The sequence below is a fragment of the Schistocerca gregaria genome, chromosome 6, assembly GCF_023897955.1.
Source record: "Schistocerca gregaria isolate iqSchGreg1 chromosome 6, iqSchGreg1.2, whole genome shotgun sequence".
NCBI lineage: Eukaryota > Metazoa > Arthropoda > Insecta > Orthoptera > Acrididae > Schistocerca > Schistocerca gregaria.
The window spans coordinates 389,728,530-389,746,479 of NC_064925.1; the positions used below are offsets into that span (position 1 = coordinate 389,728,530).

Consider the following 17,950-nt stretch of genomic DNA (forward strand, 5'->3'; position numbering starts at 1 on the left):
TATGTATGTAGATGTATAACTCGTTAAGGGGCTAGATGAAATATATTTGCAGTCTGGATACAACCATCTTCCATCTAAGGGACTGACAACAGTTAAAATCTGTGAAAGACTGGGACTTGAACCTGGATTTCCTGTCAGAAGCTTTCCACCAGGTAGTCACTGTGATTTATAGCAACAGTGGTGGAGCCTTTGTCTGCTGGTAGGATGATTACATCAGGATCTGTTTTGAGGCTACGTATGACTGTCCTTTCTGCTGCTGAATGGTTGGTGTTCTTAGGAAGGCACCTGGGGAAGCATAATGAGGCCAAGTTGAAGGCAAGGAATTCCTGGAATGTGGCCAAGGATGGTTAGTTGGGAGAGGAGGGGAGAAGAATCATGGTTGGATGGTGTTTCGAATTGGAAGAGGCAAAGTTCAATGTTGGGATTAGGTTTGTGTTTAGTTGGAGTGATTGGTGACAAAGAAGTGTTTCCATTGAAAGGAGCAGGAGAAGGAGGTAGGTCTTCGACAAATCCACTTTAGATATGTCACATACTTAACAGTCACCAAATAATTTCACCTTCTTCTTCTGTAGCCATTTTCCCACTGTTATGCTGAAAATATATTATTGTGCACTTAGCTGTGTGTGCCTTTGGAAAGTCATTATTATACATGTCTTGAAGGGCATCAACATTATTGCATGAAGCTTTTGTAGTTTCCTAGTGATTACAACTATCTGTTTTGCTTAGACCAATTTTTTTTTATTATGGACTTCTAGTGATGGAGAGATTTATACTTTCTTTTCCAGGAATGTGCACTTACCCTTCAGAACAGTATGTGTTTCATTTAGAAAAAATATATCACTTTGAAGTACTCTGATTATTTAGTCCTTTTCTTTGATATGCCTCTAAATTTGCTTTCATAGGTATCACTTGCACACACGAGATAAGATAATCAGTTACAGATTTTATGCCTACTTTGTAACATTTGTCATGGAGCCAACTGTGACAGTTGCTACACTGAATCCTTTTATCACTTTCTTGTCACATCTCCTGTAGTTGTTTGAACATTGATTGGTGCATTTTTCACTTGCGACTTTTCCACAGGTCACAGACTGCAGTGACTCCATTTTTTTATATTTTGTGACATCAAATCCATATGATAAATGTAGAAGGAACTCGACAGCTTTTTTGTCAAGAGCATGTACACTGGAATATGTGACCTCTTATATAGCACTAATCATGGATTTATACTTCCTAAAATCATGCCAAGCATCAGAGCAGATTTGGGACCTTACAAGAAAATCAGACAATGTAGATATGTATTGTTCTCTGTTACTTTTCCCCCCTTTCTTAGAGAGTGGAATACCTTCACCTACCTTCAGACATTTAGGAAAAGTAGTACCTGCCATAAAAGACATAGACATATGAACGGTGGTGGTGGTGGTGGTGGTGGTGGTGGTGGTGGTGGTGGTGGTGGTGGTGGTGGTGGTAGGAGGAGGAGGGTGGTGGGGATGGAGAATTCTCAGGAAGCAAAGGCAGTTGCACTCGCAGTACAAGAAAGATCGGGAGAATGAGGACAGGCAAAAGTTAGTAGAGATTTGTGCTGCTGTAAAAAGAGCGATGCGTGAAGCATTCAACCACTACCGCCGTCATACCTTAGCAAAAGATCTTGCTGAAAACCCAAGGAAATTCTGGTCTTACGTAAAATCAGTAAGCGGGTCGAAGGCTTCCATCCAGTCACTCACTGATCAATCTGGCCTGGCAACAGAGGACAGCAAAACGAAAGCTGAAATTTTAAATTTAGCATTTGAGAAACCTTTCACGCAGGAGGATCGTACAAACATACCACCATTTGAATCTCGTACAGATTCCCGTATGGAGGACATAGTGATAGACATCCCTAGGGTTGTGAAGCAGCTCAATGGGTTGAAAATAAATAAATCGCCAGGTCCTGATGGGATTCCAATTCAGTTTTACAGAGAGTACTCCACTGCATTGGCCCCTTACTTAGTTGCATTTATTGCGTATCTCTTGCCAAAGTAAAGTCCCGAGCAACTGTAAAAAAGTGAAGGTGACACCTGTATGTCAGAAGGGTAGAAGGACGGATCCTCAAAATTATAGACCAATATCCTTAACATTAGTTTGTTGCAGGATTCTCGAACATATTCTCAGTTCGAATATAACGAATTTCCTTGAGACAGAGAAGTTGCTGTCCATGCATCAGCAGGGCTTTAGAAAGCATCACTCCTGCAAAACACAACTCACCCTTTTTTCACGTGATATCTTGCGAACCATGGATGAACGGTCCAGACGGATGCCATATTCCTTGACTTCTGGGAAGTGTTTGACTCGGTGCCCCACTGCAGACTCCTACCTAAGGTACGAGCATATGGGATTGGTTCCCAAGTGTGTGAATGGCTCGAAGACTTCTTAAGTAATAGAACCCAGTATGTTGTCCTCGATGGTGAGTGTTCATCAGAGGTGAGGGTATCATCTGGAGTGTCCCAGGGAAGTGTGGTAGGTCCACTGTTGTTTTCTATCTACATAAATGATCTTTTGGATAGGGTGGATAACAATGTGTGGCTGTTTGCTGATGTTGCTGTGGTGTATGGGAAGGTGTCGTTGTTGAGTGACCTTAGGAGGATACAAGTTGGCTTGGACAGGATATGTGATTGGTGTAAAGAATGGCAGCTAGATGAATAGAGAAAAGAATTTTGTAATGTTTGAATACTCCATTAGTAGAGAAGTGCTAGACACAGTCACATCCATTAAACATTTGGGCGTAACATTGCAGAGCAATATGAAGTGGGACAAGCATGTAATGGCAGTTGTGGGGAAGGCAGATAGTCGTCTTCAGTTCATTGGTAGAATTTTGGGAAGATGTGGTTCGTTTGTAAAGAAGACCACTTATAAAACACTAATACGACCTATTCTTGAGTACTGCTCAAGCGTTTGGGATCCCTATCAGGTCGGATTGAGGAAGGACATAGAAGTAATTCAGAGGCGGGCTGCTAGATTTGTTACTGGTAGGTTTGACCATCATGCGAGTGTTACGGAAATGCTTCAGGAACTCGGGGGAGAGTCTCTAGAGGAAAGGAGGCATTCTTTTCGTGAATCACTACTGAGGAAATTTGGAGAACCAGCATTTGAGGCTGACTGCAGTACAATTTTACTGCCGCCAACTTATATTTTGCGGAAAGACCACAAAGATAAGATAAGAGAGATTAGGGCTCGTGCAGAGGCATATAGGCAGTCATTTTTTCCTCTTTCTATTAGGGAGTGGAACAGAGAGAGAAGATGCTAATTGTGGTGTGAGGTACCCTCCGCCACGCACCGTAGGGTGGATTGCGGAGTATGTATGTAGATGTAGATGGAGAATAAAGTGGAAATTTGCTCTGTACTGCAATCTGGGTACAGGATTTTTATTTGTTACAGTATATTCATGAATTTTTAGTTATGATTGCTGTTTTACTAAACTGCAGATTACAGAACGATTTTCTTCTCTCAGACTCAAATAGGTGCCACCCAACACCACATGCAGTCTGTCAAACTCTGCACTCCAATTGACATAGCTGTACAATAATAGGAAAAACTTCAAATGAGGATTTCACTAGTTCATCTATTGAAGATCACTTCGAATAGCCAATTTTAGGATGAATTTAGGAGATTTCTCACGTTCATCTAGTCAAACACTGGCACTAGGCTACACTTTACCTCACCAATCCAAAAAATACAGCTTCCAAAGTATATTTCCTTGTAAATTTCCAACACCAGTCAACATTAGGAAGTAGAAAGCATTAAAGTAATGGAATTCATCCATTAATGAGATCAGTTGTGAAGTTGTGTATGCAAAGAAAGTGTTGTAGATACCATCAAAATTGAATAAGCCTTTAATAAAGTTTATTTCTCCACTTTGAGGAGTACTGATTTGCTTCCATGAAGCAAGATTGATCTATTGAATTTACATAATGGGAAAGTCTTTGGAAGTCTGTGATATGTTACCTGAAGAATTATAGATAGTTGGCTCACCTCTTAACTGTTTTGTGTCTACCATAGTCTGGAAGATTGGTATCCTTTGATATGTGCAGAAATGTGTGTTACCATTTTGTCTAAACTACCCTGCACTCTTTTCTTCATCCATAAATGCCAAACAGCGAAGTAAATTATTTCTGAATACTTTAAGGTACAGATGGTCTGTTGTTTACTGCAACTCTGTTTTGCACATTTGTATAAAGATAGCTAATATGTGAAAATCTCTCTTTGTGCAACATCATCTGTTTATTTCATTACATTTCTAAGTACATAAATTTGGTATTGTTTTAATCGTACAATGAAGGCTTTCACGACCGGATGGTAATGTTGTTGATAATTCTTCTGGCTTATATGGCCATGGTCCATGGTATTGTTTTATTGTCTATAGTGTTATCTTTAAAAAACTAAAACAAAACAACAGCTTTCTAAGTTCATATCTTATAATGATTTCACAGCCAAAATAAACTTTAGCAACTAGGCAGTCTAGCAGGTATTTATCTACAAATTGTTTGGGCCACATAACATTTTTTCCTACTGTGTTGTGCATTCTCTGTTCTGCTGTCTCATTCATACGATGGTTTGCACCAAAATGTTTCAGTCATCTTTAGTATACCATAATTTATTTTCAATTCTGAAACTTAGGAGAACAACTAAGATATGATTTGTTTCTTAAGTTCTTACATTTTCATTCACCAGTTCAGTATTTGCTGTAAACACTAACTGTTTATATTGCATGGTTACAGATTTTTAAAAACAAGTGCAGCACATTTATTTACTGTGATGCAGAAAATGTGGATGATATCATTTTATGTGATAAGTTTGTAATTTAGTTAGTGAAATAGCTACAATGAATTACATTAAAAGTCTAATAAACTATAAAATTTTGTATTGTTTACAAAATGAGTACTTTAGGTTTCATTCAAATATGTAACTCAATAGTAAATAAATGTATATGCCATAAATTAAACACCTACAATATTATAACAAAACAAATATTTACAAATGATAAGTGGAAAAACAGTTATAAATTGCAATAGTTAATGGACAAAACTCTACAACTGACAGGTAGAAATCAGAGTTCAAATGGAAGTACATGAAAAGTAGATGCTCAGGATCATGTGTGTATGTGCTGTGAGGGTTTCCGCCATCTTGAAGTATACGTTTGCTGTATACCAGACATAACCTCCACTTCTTTCAGCTGTTCTTCCTATAAAGCTACTTCTACTATGAATAAGAACAGGCTATGTACTCTGTACACAATCTGGTTTATTGACCAGACAACAACTCAAACTCAAATTACAACTTAGTTGTTTCACAAGAACACCTTGTCTGAAAGATTTCTGTCATTAGATACTTCTCTTTTCTTTGTTCTACATTTTAGATTTATATTGACAAAAATCCAGGATCTTCGCCAGGGAGCAGTTCCATTGTGTGATGCACAGTGCTGCAGACCCTGAGCATCTACTTGTGATGACTGAAACCCATTTAAAAGGTGTCTTTCATCACTGTACGACACCCTAGGAGCACCTAAAACATAAAAATCCAACCCCAACAAACCCAGAATCATTTCAACTAAAGATAACAATGCTGCTTAAACTTTTCTGACTGCCAATTATGAAAGGTTACTCAATTATACTAACTGCTAAGGGTACGGGTGTTTTGTGAAACATTTGAAATATTAACCAATGTATCTGTACCCTTAACATACAATTATTATTTCCATAGTACATAATATCTGAAACACCAAGAAAAGTTAAGGATTCAGCTCTTCCTCACATCTTGAGTTGAGACATGTATGGTTTTAGCATTTATGGAGTATGGGGCCAAAATAATGCACAAACTACACTTGGTAGTTACTGAGAGCCAAGAGTGGAACTTTCATTATGCCCCCACAGTACAGACTATCTAAATGATACAAGATATTCCAGTTATTACAAACCAATATTTAAAGTAACTTCTTCAGATTATGGAACCTTCCAATACCTCTTTATTTTTCAGCTGTTGTCATTCATGTTTTTCCACAATTACATGGTGCATTAGCACTCTGACGAGTTTCTGTACTACTCAGAGTTGGTCCAACACATAACAATTAGCCTATGAAAATTCATCTTCCTATAAATGTCACAAAAAGGTACAAAATACAATCTTGTTTTTATTTCTGTGTCATAAAATTGATGTAACACCATTCATAACAGATCCCATAACCATTTGATTAATTATATGAAGCTAGTGACTTGGTATATTTTAGAAAAATAGTTAATTTATTTTCATAACCACATAAACATCTTTTGTTTTTACTATATTTCTAAAATTTTTTGTTTCACAAAAAATATAACTTTATTCAAATCTGTTTTTATTTTCAAAAGTGGAAATGACCTTGTAGTTAATTTGACTTACAGAATGTTCTGGATGTTTCTAGAAGGAATTGTAATTTATTCACGCCATAAAATTTGCACCAAAGGCATTCATTACTGGTGTTCCACCAGCTCAGTTGATCACTTCAGGGCAGTCTTTGCTTGTAAGCTCTTAGAACAATAAGATACTGTGCATTTAGACTTCGATCATTATGATGTAGTGGAGATAAAAATGTCTTTGTGTTAAATGAAAATGTTATTTGGAAGAGTGCACTAACACCAAAAAATATCAATACCAATAATCCGGAATTAACTTCAGTTTTAACAGAGAGAACACCCTGAACCATATTTAATTTCAGCAATGAAGCTACTCTTGGACACTGATGCCATCTTCAGTCAAGTAATAATGTATTATGTTACATTAGAACAACATCATATATGTTGTAAAATTAGTGGATAAACCTAGATTGCATTAAGACTTTAACATAAAAACAAAATATCTAAGGGGGCTTTATACAATTAACTGATGTGTCACCACCATTTGTCTCCCAGCAAAGGAACGTTACTGAGCACCAGATATGGAATACTCTTTGGATGAAGCTATGCTGTTGACTTCCTGTCATCCTGTTATCTCCTGTAGTATCATGAACAGGCTGTCCACTTCAGGAACATTCGTCAGCAGCTCCTGACTATGGGTGACATCATCAACGTCTGGTGGATATATCTCCCTGCAATATGAAGATATTAATGTTGTGTGACATAAGAAACCAACACACGTTCAACCATAGATCAGTTAAAAAAATAGAAACTGTAACTGTTTGCAAAAATTAAAAGGTGAGAAGGTGGGCAATTATTGCAACAGACCATTGCAAATTACTCACAGAGCAGAATTTTTGTGTCTAACACAGAAAGAAGTAAAGGGGAGTTGAGTAATTGTGCGCAGTGGGTAATCGTATCCATTCAATATTTGAAATCTGCGCTAACCGTGATGACGTCTGACTACTGCTGCCCTTTTCTGATTCTTGCACTAACAACAGGAACAGAAGACAGCCACCATTTGCACTGTGCAGTGTGCGAGTGCAGGGCAAATAGAACAGGGCAGTATCTTGCTATTTCAACAGACAGAAAGTGAGAAGGTAAGCCTACTATTATAACTGATTTATTTTTATCTGAATGTGATATTAACACCTCTAATTCATTGTATCACTGTATACATTTGCTTTATAAATCCAATATACCCAGTTTAATATAGAGAATCTGCTTGTGTTATTGTGTATTGGCAGACTAAGTTAACGATGTGCTGAAAGAGAATATGATTCCTCAGTTTTAACTAAATTAAACAATATGGTGATATTTGTACACAGTTTTCCAATTTACAGAAACAGTAAGCTATATTAACTGATGTTATTATGGGAAGTTCTTAATTAGAGAAATGTGATATTAACCTATCTGCTTCAAGCAAGGACCTAGTAACTTATTTATTTGATATGAGTTATAGAACAGATTATAATTGAACAGATACTTTAATGTCTTCCAACCTGTCTATTGTCAGATATTTTTTCTTCTTTTCAAATGCTAAGAAATCATTAACAAATCACTGTAATTAGAAATGATGGGAGAAAAACAGAGGATGTTGGGAGAGCCTGTAACATCCAGAATCAACCCCAACAAAACAGTTAGTGTGGACTTGACCTGTTTCACCTTGTCTTAGTCATGTAGTTAGGTTAGACAGCAAACTGAATTTTTTGATACCATAACTGTTATTTCAGTCATGACATGTAACCACCTCGATTCCAAATAACAGTATAATTATAGTGTAAATAAAAGTATGTGCGAGTTTTAAGTAATGTATATAATCTTGAAACAGCACTGCACCAAGTCTGTGGAACTCAGTTAATTGGTAGGAACATCTGAAATTGGCACATTCAGTCATAATTAGCAGATCATAAAATCATGTTTTTATTAGTTGTTCATTTTCAATTGTTAGCCAAAATAACTCGGACAAAGTTTAACTTACCTTATGTATGGTCTACATATGTAATGATATTCACTAATTTTTGGAATTATTATGAAATTTTATGAGTGATTGTCAATCTGAAAAGTATAAACAAATGACTGAAACCTATTTTCTGCTTCTGGTAATACTGATAAGGAGGTCTGTTTAGTCAAACACCTAAAATATGGTAGGAATCCTGTGCCTGATTTATTTATTGTGTAATTAACAAAACTGTAAAAAGCATTCTTTGTGTTGTATATTTAATGTCAATTTCTTTGATAACTTCTTTTTCAGTCTGAATTGTGTGTATTGATCAAATGAAAGCAATTGTAACATTTCTACCTGCGTGTTAAATTAACAAGATGTGATGATTTTTAAGCATAACTCATAAAATCAACACTATCAACAATGCTATCGAGTTATGAGAGATGTGGCTCACTGTTGTTCTGACTTCCATGACAAGTGTCATTCAATGTATCCTGAAATTATTTCACACTTCATGCTTTATAAACTTAAAATGTGAATCCACTTCTTGACAAGATCTCCAGGACAAAGAGCAGATCTCAAGTTAAGTAGTATTCATTACTGAGTTGCACCACTCTCACAGGCTGTTTTATTTCATCGAGCACATTGCTTTGCAAAGTGAAGGGCCAGGGAATCATGCACAATTGCATATTTGTGATATTTGCAGTTAAACATTAGTGTACCGTTTTCTATATTTAAATTGATGGGGTATAGTAAGAGTAGAGAAACTACAGACACTGTACATAAAGTTCGTTTTAGGTTGTTTGATATGTATGTGTTAAAATAATGATTTCACCTAAGAGCACACTATTCTCACACTTTCCCTTACTTCAAATAGGCAAGTGATTCAAAGAGAATGAAAAGAAGCACATATGAGACCTAATGCCTCAGTTGTGTCTGCCCTTCCAGTGTCAGCAGAGTGCAGTCACTTGGTGAAGCTCACATCACGATCAACCAACGATGCCAGTTAGATGCTGTCTTGCAAGGTAGAGTTCACGGATGCCTTGTAGCAAACTGGAGGCATGCCAAGATCTCAGCAACATACACTGTGCCGTAAGTGTTACATCGAGGCTCAGGCAGCAGTTCCAAGATTTCATGGATGTTCTTCATAGGTCAGCGCAAGGTCAGTAATGAGTAACAACTACACAACAAGAGAACTATATAGCAGTAGCTGCAAGACAAATATCTGAAACTCTTCTACTGCCCCAGGGTTACTAGTTGTCAATCTGGCAGTGTATGTTTCATTCGTGGCAGTTAAGAAATGGGTCTGTTTCTTGTCGAGTCAACAACAAAGTACCATAAGGTTGCATTCTTCTATTATGAATTCTACATTATGCTGCAAAATTTTGCTCATTGTGGAATTATTTGGATGTAAAGAGAATTAAGGTGGGAGCTACTTTGGTGTTTGGAGGGGTTTCAGTTTGAGGAAGCATTGTGATACAAGAGCATTTGGAGTATTGCATCTTTTTTCTTGTTTAGAGGAATGTTGTTATCATCTATTGATATAGAAATGAGATATTAAAGGAAGAATAGAAGATATGAGTTTAATGTACCACTGACAGTGAAGTTACAAGAGGGGGAGCACAAGCTAGGATTGGTTAGGCAATCTGCTGTGTTCTTGTCAAAGGAATAACTGATTTACAGAAACCAAACAAATATATATTGTGATGCCTCTCCTGGGGGCCACCTTCGTCTAATCAGTTGCCAGAGGTCCAGGAGAAAGCCATACCTCATATGGTGAAGGCATGAGATGCAGACATTGGAGTCATTCTGCAAACACATGGGGGTAGTTGGGCAGATCTCCTCATCTCAGTTAAGAATGGACACAATGCAAAGAGCCTGTTTGACAATGAGAAGTGTGCTGTAAACTGATGAACCCCTGCAGACACAAAAGCATCATGGATGCACTTGTGGAGGTGTCTGAATCTTCTGGTTCACAGCAGCCATTTTTACCCGCTTTAGAAAACAAGAATGTGTCGAAAATTCTAGCTCCCTGTAGGCACTGGGAAGTAGCATCCACAAAGTGCCAAGAATTACCACGGGCAGGCAGGTGAAACTAAAGAACGGTGAAAGAACTCAGCCCTCAACCTGTCAGCCAGTTTTTATTTTAAGTAGTTTCCTGGACAGTGAGGTTGTTCTTAAAAATCACAAATGCCAGCAGATTCTGAGACAAAGCACAAACATGAGACTGGTCAGGCCTCATGTAGAAGGAGAAAGACAGTGTGCCAGACTGAGACTCGAACTCGAGACCTTTGCCTTTCAGGGCAAGTGATCTGGAATTCTTTATTCACCACATTTTGGCGACCAGCATGGAGTGATCTCATTGGTAATTTGCATGCTGCGTGATATTGCAGTGAAGTTCCCAATTCACTACTGTATCTATAAAGCCAGAATGTGTTCTGAAACTTGTTCCTCCAGGATATGAGACCTTGTGTTAATCGTTGCACCACTACCTTGAAAATATGAGGGAGGATCAAATATAAATGAGATTTTTGTTCTTTAACATCAGCAGTTGGTAGGACTGGCCCCGCACTTTTACTATGCTTAGGTGGGACTGTTAGAAGTGAGGAGAGCATGCTGTTAGATATTTCCTGCTGTTTTGTCAGCAATGCTCACAATGTCTGAGCAAGAGGTGCACCCTTTCATTGTGCAATCTATAACTATCAAATTTCTTGCCCATGAATGAGTTACAGTGGCGAAAAACTGCCAAAGATTGACTGCACAGTTCAGTGATAAAACATTATCAAAGACACATGTGTTTGCCTGGCATAAAAAGTTCAATGAACAATAAGAATGTGTTGAGAATCAGCAAAGTTATTATTGATGACTATTGATGGGTGAGAATATCAGAAATTGCACAAAAAGTCAGAATCAGTTATGGTAGCTGTCAATCAATTATCACAAATGACCTATAGTTCCATAAAGTGTGTTTCATATGGGTCCTGAAACTTCTGACCGACAATCTGAAGTTGAGACATTTGGTGAACTGTCAGAGGCTTATAGCAATGTTTTCGGAAGAAGGTGGTGCATTTTTGAGTCAGATCATCACCTGTGACAGAACATGGGTTCACCACTACACTACAGAATCCAAACAACCCAGTAAGGAGTGGCGGAGGAAAGGGGGAGGCAGCACCAGTCAAAGCCAAGACTCGACTGTCGGCTGGCAAGGTTCTTTCAACCGTTTTTTTCGATCAGCAAGGCATTTTGCTGATTGAATTTTTACATGAGTGATGCACAATCAATGCTGCTTACAACTGCGAACTGTTGAACAAGGCGAGAGTTGCATATCGCTGCAAAAGACGAGACCAGTGGATCCTCCTCCACAACAATGCGCAACCCCATACTGCAGCTCTATCTATATCCAAGCTACAGGAAATGCACTGGACTACACTTGATCATCGTCCTTGCAGCTGGACGTATCACCCTGTGATTTCCATTTATTTGGACCACTTAAAGAAGCTCTAGGAGAGTGATGATTTGAAGATGACAAGAGTGTGGAAGACTTCGTGTGCAACTGGCTGGTGACACGACCCAGTTCTTTTTATGATGAGAACATCAAAAAGCTACCCATAGGCTGGGACAAATGCATTTCCAAAGCAGGAGACTATGTGGAAAAATAAATTATAATTGCTTTGAGTTTTTCAATAAATGAATTTAAATAAAAAATAAAATCCTATTTATATTTGATCCACCCTCATATAGTACTATATGTATGTTTTCAATTTCCCAATTTGTTCAGACTTCCCCATCAGGGACAATAATGTTCATCTAATTAGACTGCTGTGATGGATGAATTTCTCTTAGATGCCTGCCTCCACAATTGAGGTTGCTAAAGCATGCTTGTCCAATTATGCTCAACTTGGAAGTAAGGTGTTTTGAATCCTGGTGTTGGATGAAATTTTTGTTTGGTCAGCAAGGGGAGGAGAGGTGGTGGCATAAAGTTCCTGATCACCAGTCTTTGTGCTGATGTCCTGGATTGATTTCCAAACTTCTCCCCATTGTTGAATAATTGGGTCTTCATCTAGCAAAAGACACTGTTATTCAACATGTCAACATATCTCTGGGAAAGCCTGAAGAATTACTTCTCCACAGTGTCTTATGTAGTGAGGACATGTGACACTGTTGGTAGTGATCTGTCTGACAGTTGGGGACATTTGATATTAGACTTGGATGCCCCCTTACAGCTATTTAAGAGGAGTAGGCTATGTGACAGCACCAGGTTTCACCCTCTACCATCTCTCATTATTATCATACGACACAAATACAATGCACATATCCATTACACTCATCTAGACTCCCCAACTATACATATGACATCCACTCTGTGAGATTTCCAAGCCAACTATGTCATATGCCATTTAATTTTAATTGCTCATAGGTGGAGACAGACCTTACTTAAATTGGACCATCGGGATCTTCCGATTTAAATCCTATGGAATGTACCTGAGATGTACTCTCAAGTTAGACTGTCCAGGCATGGTTAATTTTCTTTCAGTGTTTATCCTTCATTTCAGAATTTCTCTAGTTATTTGTTGCCCCGTCTCATGCATGAGAACATTCTTTGATGCTCCTTGATATATTGCCCACAATCTCAAGATAATGCTGCACAAGTTATCCTACTCTTCAACACAGATTCTCCTGAGGTCATCCAGTGTGTGAAGAGGGTTCCTAAGATGACACTTTACAAGTTTCAACTGGTCCCAAGTTTGCTCAATTGGGTCCACGTCAACAGATACCAAAGGTTTTTCCATTCATTTGAATCCTGCCTCCTGGAGGAATGTATTAATGAACTAGTACACTGCCTCCACCATGTGATCATCTTAACAGGTGCAACCGTTGCTGAAATTTTAACTGCAGGACTGTACAAAGGGCTGGAAGGCATTGCCATTATACTACACAGTCCTTAAACTACATTCAATACTTATGAATTCTTACACCTTTTAGTTGAAAAACAGAAATGCATGCCTGATACATGTGTTGGTACCTGACTGCCCTCATGATGATCAACAGGTGATAGAACAGACTGTATGCTCATCCCTGAAGACAACCTGATACCACTGGCCTGATTCCAAGTGAGGGAAACCCAGGAAAATTGTCCCCATTTAATCCTTGAACCACTGGAAAGATGAATGAAGTAACTATTAGTGTTAGTGGTGTTGAGAAACAGTTGAAATTGTTAAAAGTGAACAAAGGTAAACAAAGCTGCAGGCCTCAATGGAATCCCTGTCAGAATTTATACTTAATTTGCAGCTGAGTTAATCCCTCTATAATCTATTGTAGATCCCTTGAAGAAAAAACTGTGCCCAGTTCTTGGAAAAAGGCATATGTCATACCCATCTACAAGAAGGGTAGCAGAAATTATCCACCAAACTACTGTCCAGTATCCTTGACGTCGATTTAAAGTAGAATCTTAGAACGAATTCTGAGCTCAAACTGAATGAGGTATCTTGGACAGAATAACTTCCTCAATGCCAGCCAACATGGATATCAAAAACATTGATCATGTGAAACCCAACTGACACTTTTCTCAGATGACTTACCGAATACTGAAAGCTTTGGATCAAGACACCAGGTAGGTTCAGTATTTCTCGGTTTCTGAAAAGCATTTCACTCAATACCACACCTATGCTTAATGTCAAAAGTACAATCATATATGGTATCAAGTGAAATTTGTGACTGGATTCAGAACTTTTTGGCAGGGAGGGCACAACATGTTGTCTTGGATGGAGAGTCATTGTCAGATGTAGAAGTAACTTAGGGCGTGCCCCAGGAAAGTGAGTTGGGACCCTTGCTGATCATATTGTATATTAATGACCTTAAGGACAATATTAACAGTGAAATCAGGCTTTTTGCACATGATGCAGTTATTTATAATGAGGTACTATCTGAGAGAGGCTGCATAAATATTCAGTCAGATGTTGATAAGATTTCAACATGGCACAGAGATTGGAAAATTGCACTTCACAAAACAAAAAAATGTAGTATCCTATGACTATGATGTCAATGAGTCACTGTTGGAACTGGTCAGCTTATACAAATATCTGGGTGTTAAACATTATAGGGACAGGAAATGGAATGATCACATGGGTTCAGGCACAGGTAAAGCAGGTGGTAGTCTTCGGTTTGTTGGTTGAATGCTGAAATCAGTCTACAAAGGAAATAGCTTACAAATCACTCATGTGACTGGTTCTAGAATAATGTCCAAGTAGTGTGGAACTGGTACCAGATAGGACTAACAGAGGATACTGAACGTAGATGGAGAAGAGCAGCTTGAATGGTCACAGGTTTGTTTAATCTATGGGAGAGTGTCACAGAGATACTGAGGGGACGGAACAGGAAGACTCTTGAAGATATACATGAACTATCTTGAGAAAGTTTAATAATAAAGTTTCAAAAACTGGCTTTAAATGATTACTGTAGGAATATACTACAACCTGGTATGTATCACTACATTGGGATCAAGAGTATAAGATAGAATAATTACTGCTTGCACAGAGGCATTCAATCAATCTTTCTTCCCACACTCCATATGTGAATGGAACAGGAATAAATCCTAATAACTGGTACAATGGGATGTACCCTCTGCCATGTACCTTGCAGTGGTTTGTGGAGTATAACTGTAGATGTAGAGGGATTCCCATTTGCATATAGCACCATGATATCGGGTTCTTTGTACTGTTGTTCAGAATGGCTGCCAAGAGATCATGTTGATTGTCTGGAGGTAATTGTGTACATTTGCTTCAAAAATGTCAATATGTTGTTCTTTTGCCATAATTTGTAGGTGGTGAAAGGAGCTGGTATTTTTGACTGTGCGTGACCACTATGCAGCAGGTATTCAATTTTTTGTATCTCACATTAATTGTTGCAAGCTCAAATGATGTTGCCATGGTGTACTTCAATTTGGTGTGCAACTTTCCAAGGTGACAATCTTTCATGACAATGTATGCAGAGTCTGAGACTGAAATGATGCTTCTGGGCATGTTGAGCAGTGTACATGTACAAAAATGTACTGAAACTGCAGGTTCAATTTACGCTCAGTTACACAGGTGGTTGTATGTAGTGATTTCCCATAGTCAAAACAGTTTCGAGAAAAAGATTTACTATTTAAAAAAATACTATGCAATCATGAGAATGGTGGAAACTTTATTTGATCAGTTTACACGTGATAAAATGTTGCTGACCATTAAAAAGGTGACACCATGAAGATGGCATGCTACAAATGGCAAACTGGCATGAAATGTACAACAGGCTTAGCCATTAGAATTTAAGCATTTCAGCACAACAACACAAAGTAGGTAGGAATAATGTCATCATAGATTCTGTATATAAGTAAAGACTATTCAATAACTTTCTCTTCCGTAATTCATGTTTGAATATTTGTTGTTTGTGGAGAGCTTATGTTATGCCTCATGGATGGAGATATACCAGCACATTTCAGAATTCAACAACAGCAGCATTGTATCCTATGAATACTGCAGTTCACCACTATGTGATATTCCTACTTTTATCAGGTGCGATCCCATGAATACGCAATCTAGTAGTTCAGAAGGGCCATGCTCAAAGCTATGCAGATTCTGAGCATCCTTACATGACTTGTGCCTGAGAAGCAAGACATATTCTGCACTTGGCCATGCATCATGTACCTTCAGTAAGGAAATGAGGTTGTTAGGTAAAACACAAGTATTTGCAAAAACAGTGTGACAATGTCTGGAGCACCACAGACTGTCAGCACTGTGGCTGTCATTATTATTGTTATTATTATGTACTATTCTGCCTAATGGCAGGTCTGTGTCTTTGTATGGAGAGTTTATGATGCCAATGTTCCCTGTCTTCAGCTTTTTCCTTCAGTCTGCTGTATCTCTTTCTATCTTTCATGCCATCCCAAAGTTGAATTCTTCTTCTTCCTCATCCTACCATTCCTTTAATTTTCTGTTCAATGACTTCATGCATGAGCCTTCCATGTCAAAGTATGTGTCTGCCCAATCCCAATTCCCTTAAAGTGGAAGCAGAGAGAGGCGACCCGACAATGGTGTGTCGAACAATAACACAGGCACAGTAGTGTGTAAAGTAATAGAATAGGCTCACATTTCATAAAAATGGCGATTCCTGGCCAACTGTGCTGTTTGATACCATGTTGTGGTGTAGTGAATCTTAACAAGCACATGTTGTAATGTTATAGTTGGCTAACTTGATGAACTTGTGGTACTATGAAGTATAATGAAACTGTTATGAAATACGGTTTTTATTCAAAGATGTACTCCTTTTGTCTGGACAGGTCTTTTTATTTCAGTGTTTGCAGTACTAAAAAGTAACAAATGTTGTTTTTATGTTAACTGGTATGTTTGCATCCTGGAAATGACCTTGACCTTGTCCATGTTTCCATGTAAACTTACTAGGTGGCAGAGCTGTGCTTAGCAATAGTTTCTTGGCACATTATTTACAGTAACACAATGGATGCTGATTGTGAGCAAAGAGTGAGCATTAAGTTCTGTGTTAAGCTGAGGAAAACCCATAGTGAAATGTGGATAATGATTAAGCAAGCATATGCACGCAATGAACTTTCAATTAATTGTTTTCAAGCCACACAAAAGGATTTGTGAAGGCAGAGATTCAGTGCAAGACGACTCCAGATCTGTTCACCCGTGTACTGCACATACCGATGCAAATACGGAACATGTATGGCAGCTATTGCATGAAGATTCATGTAACTGTGAGTATGATATCAGGAGAACTTAATTTGAATCATGATGTGTGTTATAAGATTGTATGTAAGGATTTAGGGAAACAGAAACTTAATGCAAAACTCATCTCTAACACACAAACAAATGAAATAAAGAGGAAACACAAAGAATTTCTGCTGAAGTACTGGACAGAGCCGATGCGATCCCACATTTCTATCAAAGATTATTGCTGGAGATGAAAGTTGGTGCTACCAGCATGACCCTCACATGAGTGTCAAAGTGCTGAATGGCAGAGACTTATATCACCAACCTTGAAAAAAGTCAAACAAAAATCAAAGAACAAGCTTCGAGAACAAATAAAATGTTGATTTTAATCTTTGATAGTAAGGGATTAGTTCACTATGAGTACATTCCTCCAGGTCAAACAGTGAACCAAACTCTTTACATCAAGGCTCAAAACATTCACAACAAGAAATTTGACATAGCTGCCATGATTTGTGGCTTTCTCAGGACTGGCTCCTATTGCATGACAATGCAAGACCCATTACTGCTTTATCTGTTACCGAGTACCTGGCTAGACATTCTGTTATTGCCATCCCACAACCATCATATTTGCCCAATCTCTCACCTTTCGACTCAAAGGAAAGCTTCATCAAGATACCACAGACATCCAATGAGCTGTAAAAATGAGCTTAAAAGCATCACAGTTGAAAATTTTCCTGCTTGCTGCCAAAACCTCAAGAAATGTTGGCAACTGTACATAAATAGCCAAGAGGACTACTTTGATAGGAGCTGGGATCATTATGTGCAATTTCCCATTTTTTTTTAAAGTGTCCTGAGACATTTCTGACAAAGGGAGTATTCAGTGAATGCACACAACATAA

General features: G+C 38.2%; 1 protein-coding gene across 2 annotated transcripts in view; it reads right to left on the minus strand.

The window, feature by feature from the left end:
* Positions 1-4,236: 4,236 nt before the first annotated feature.
* The window catches only part of LOC126278603 (uncharacterized), a 398,515-nt gene continuing 384,801 nt past the window's right edge, over positions 4,237-17,950 (minus strand). For both annotated transcript variants that reach the window (XM_049978838.1, XM_049978839.1), the window contains one exon: positions 4,237-7,093. In XM_049978838.1, the coding sequence (XP_049834795.1) occupies positions 6,985-7,093 (109 nt within the window). In that variant the 3' untranslated portion in view covers positions 4,237-6,984. The remainder of the gene's footprint in view (positions 7,094-17,950) is intronic.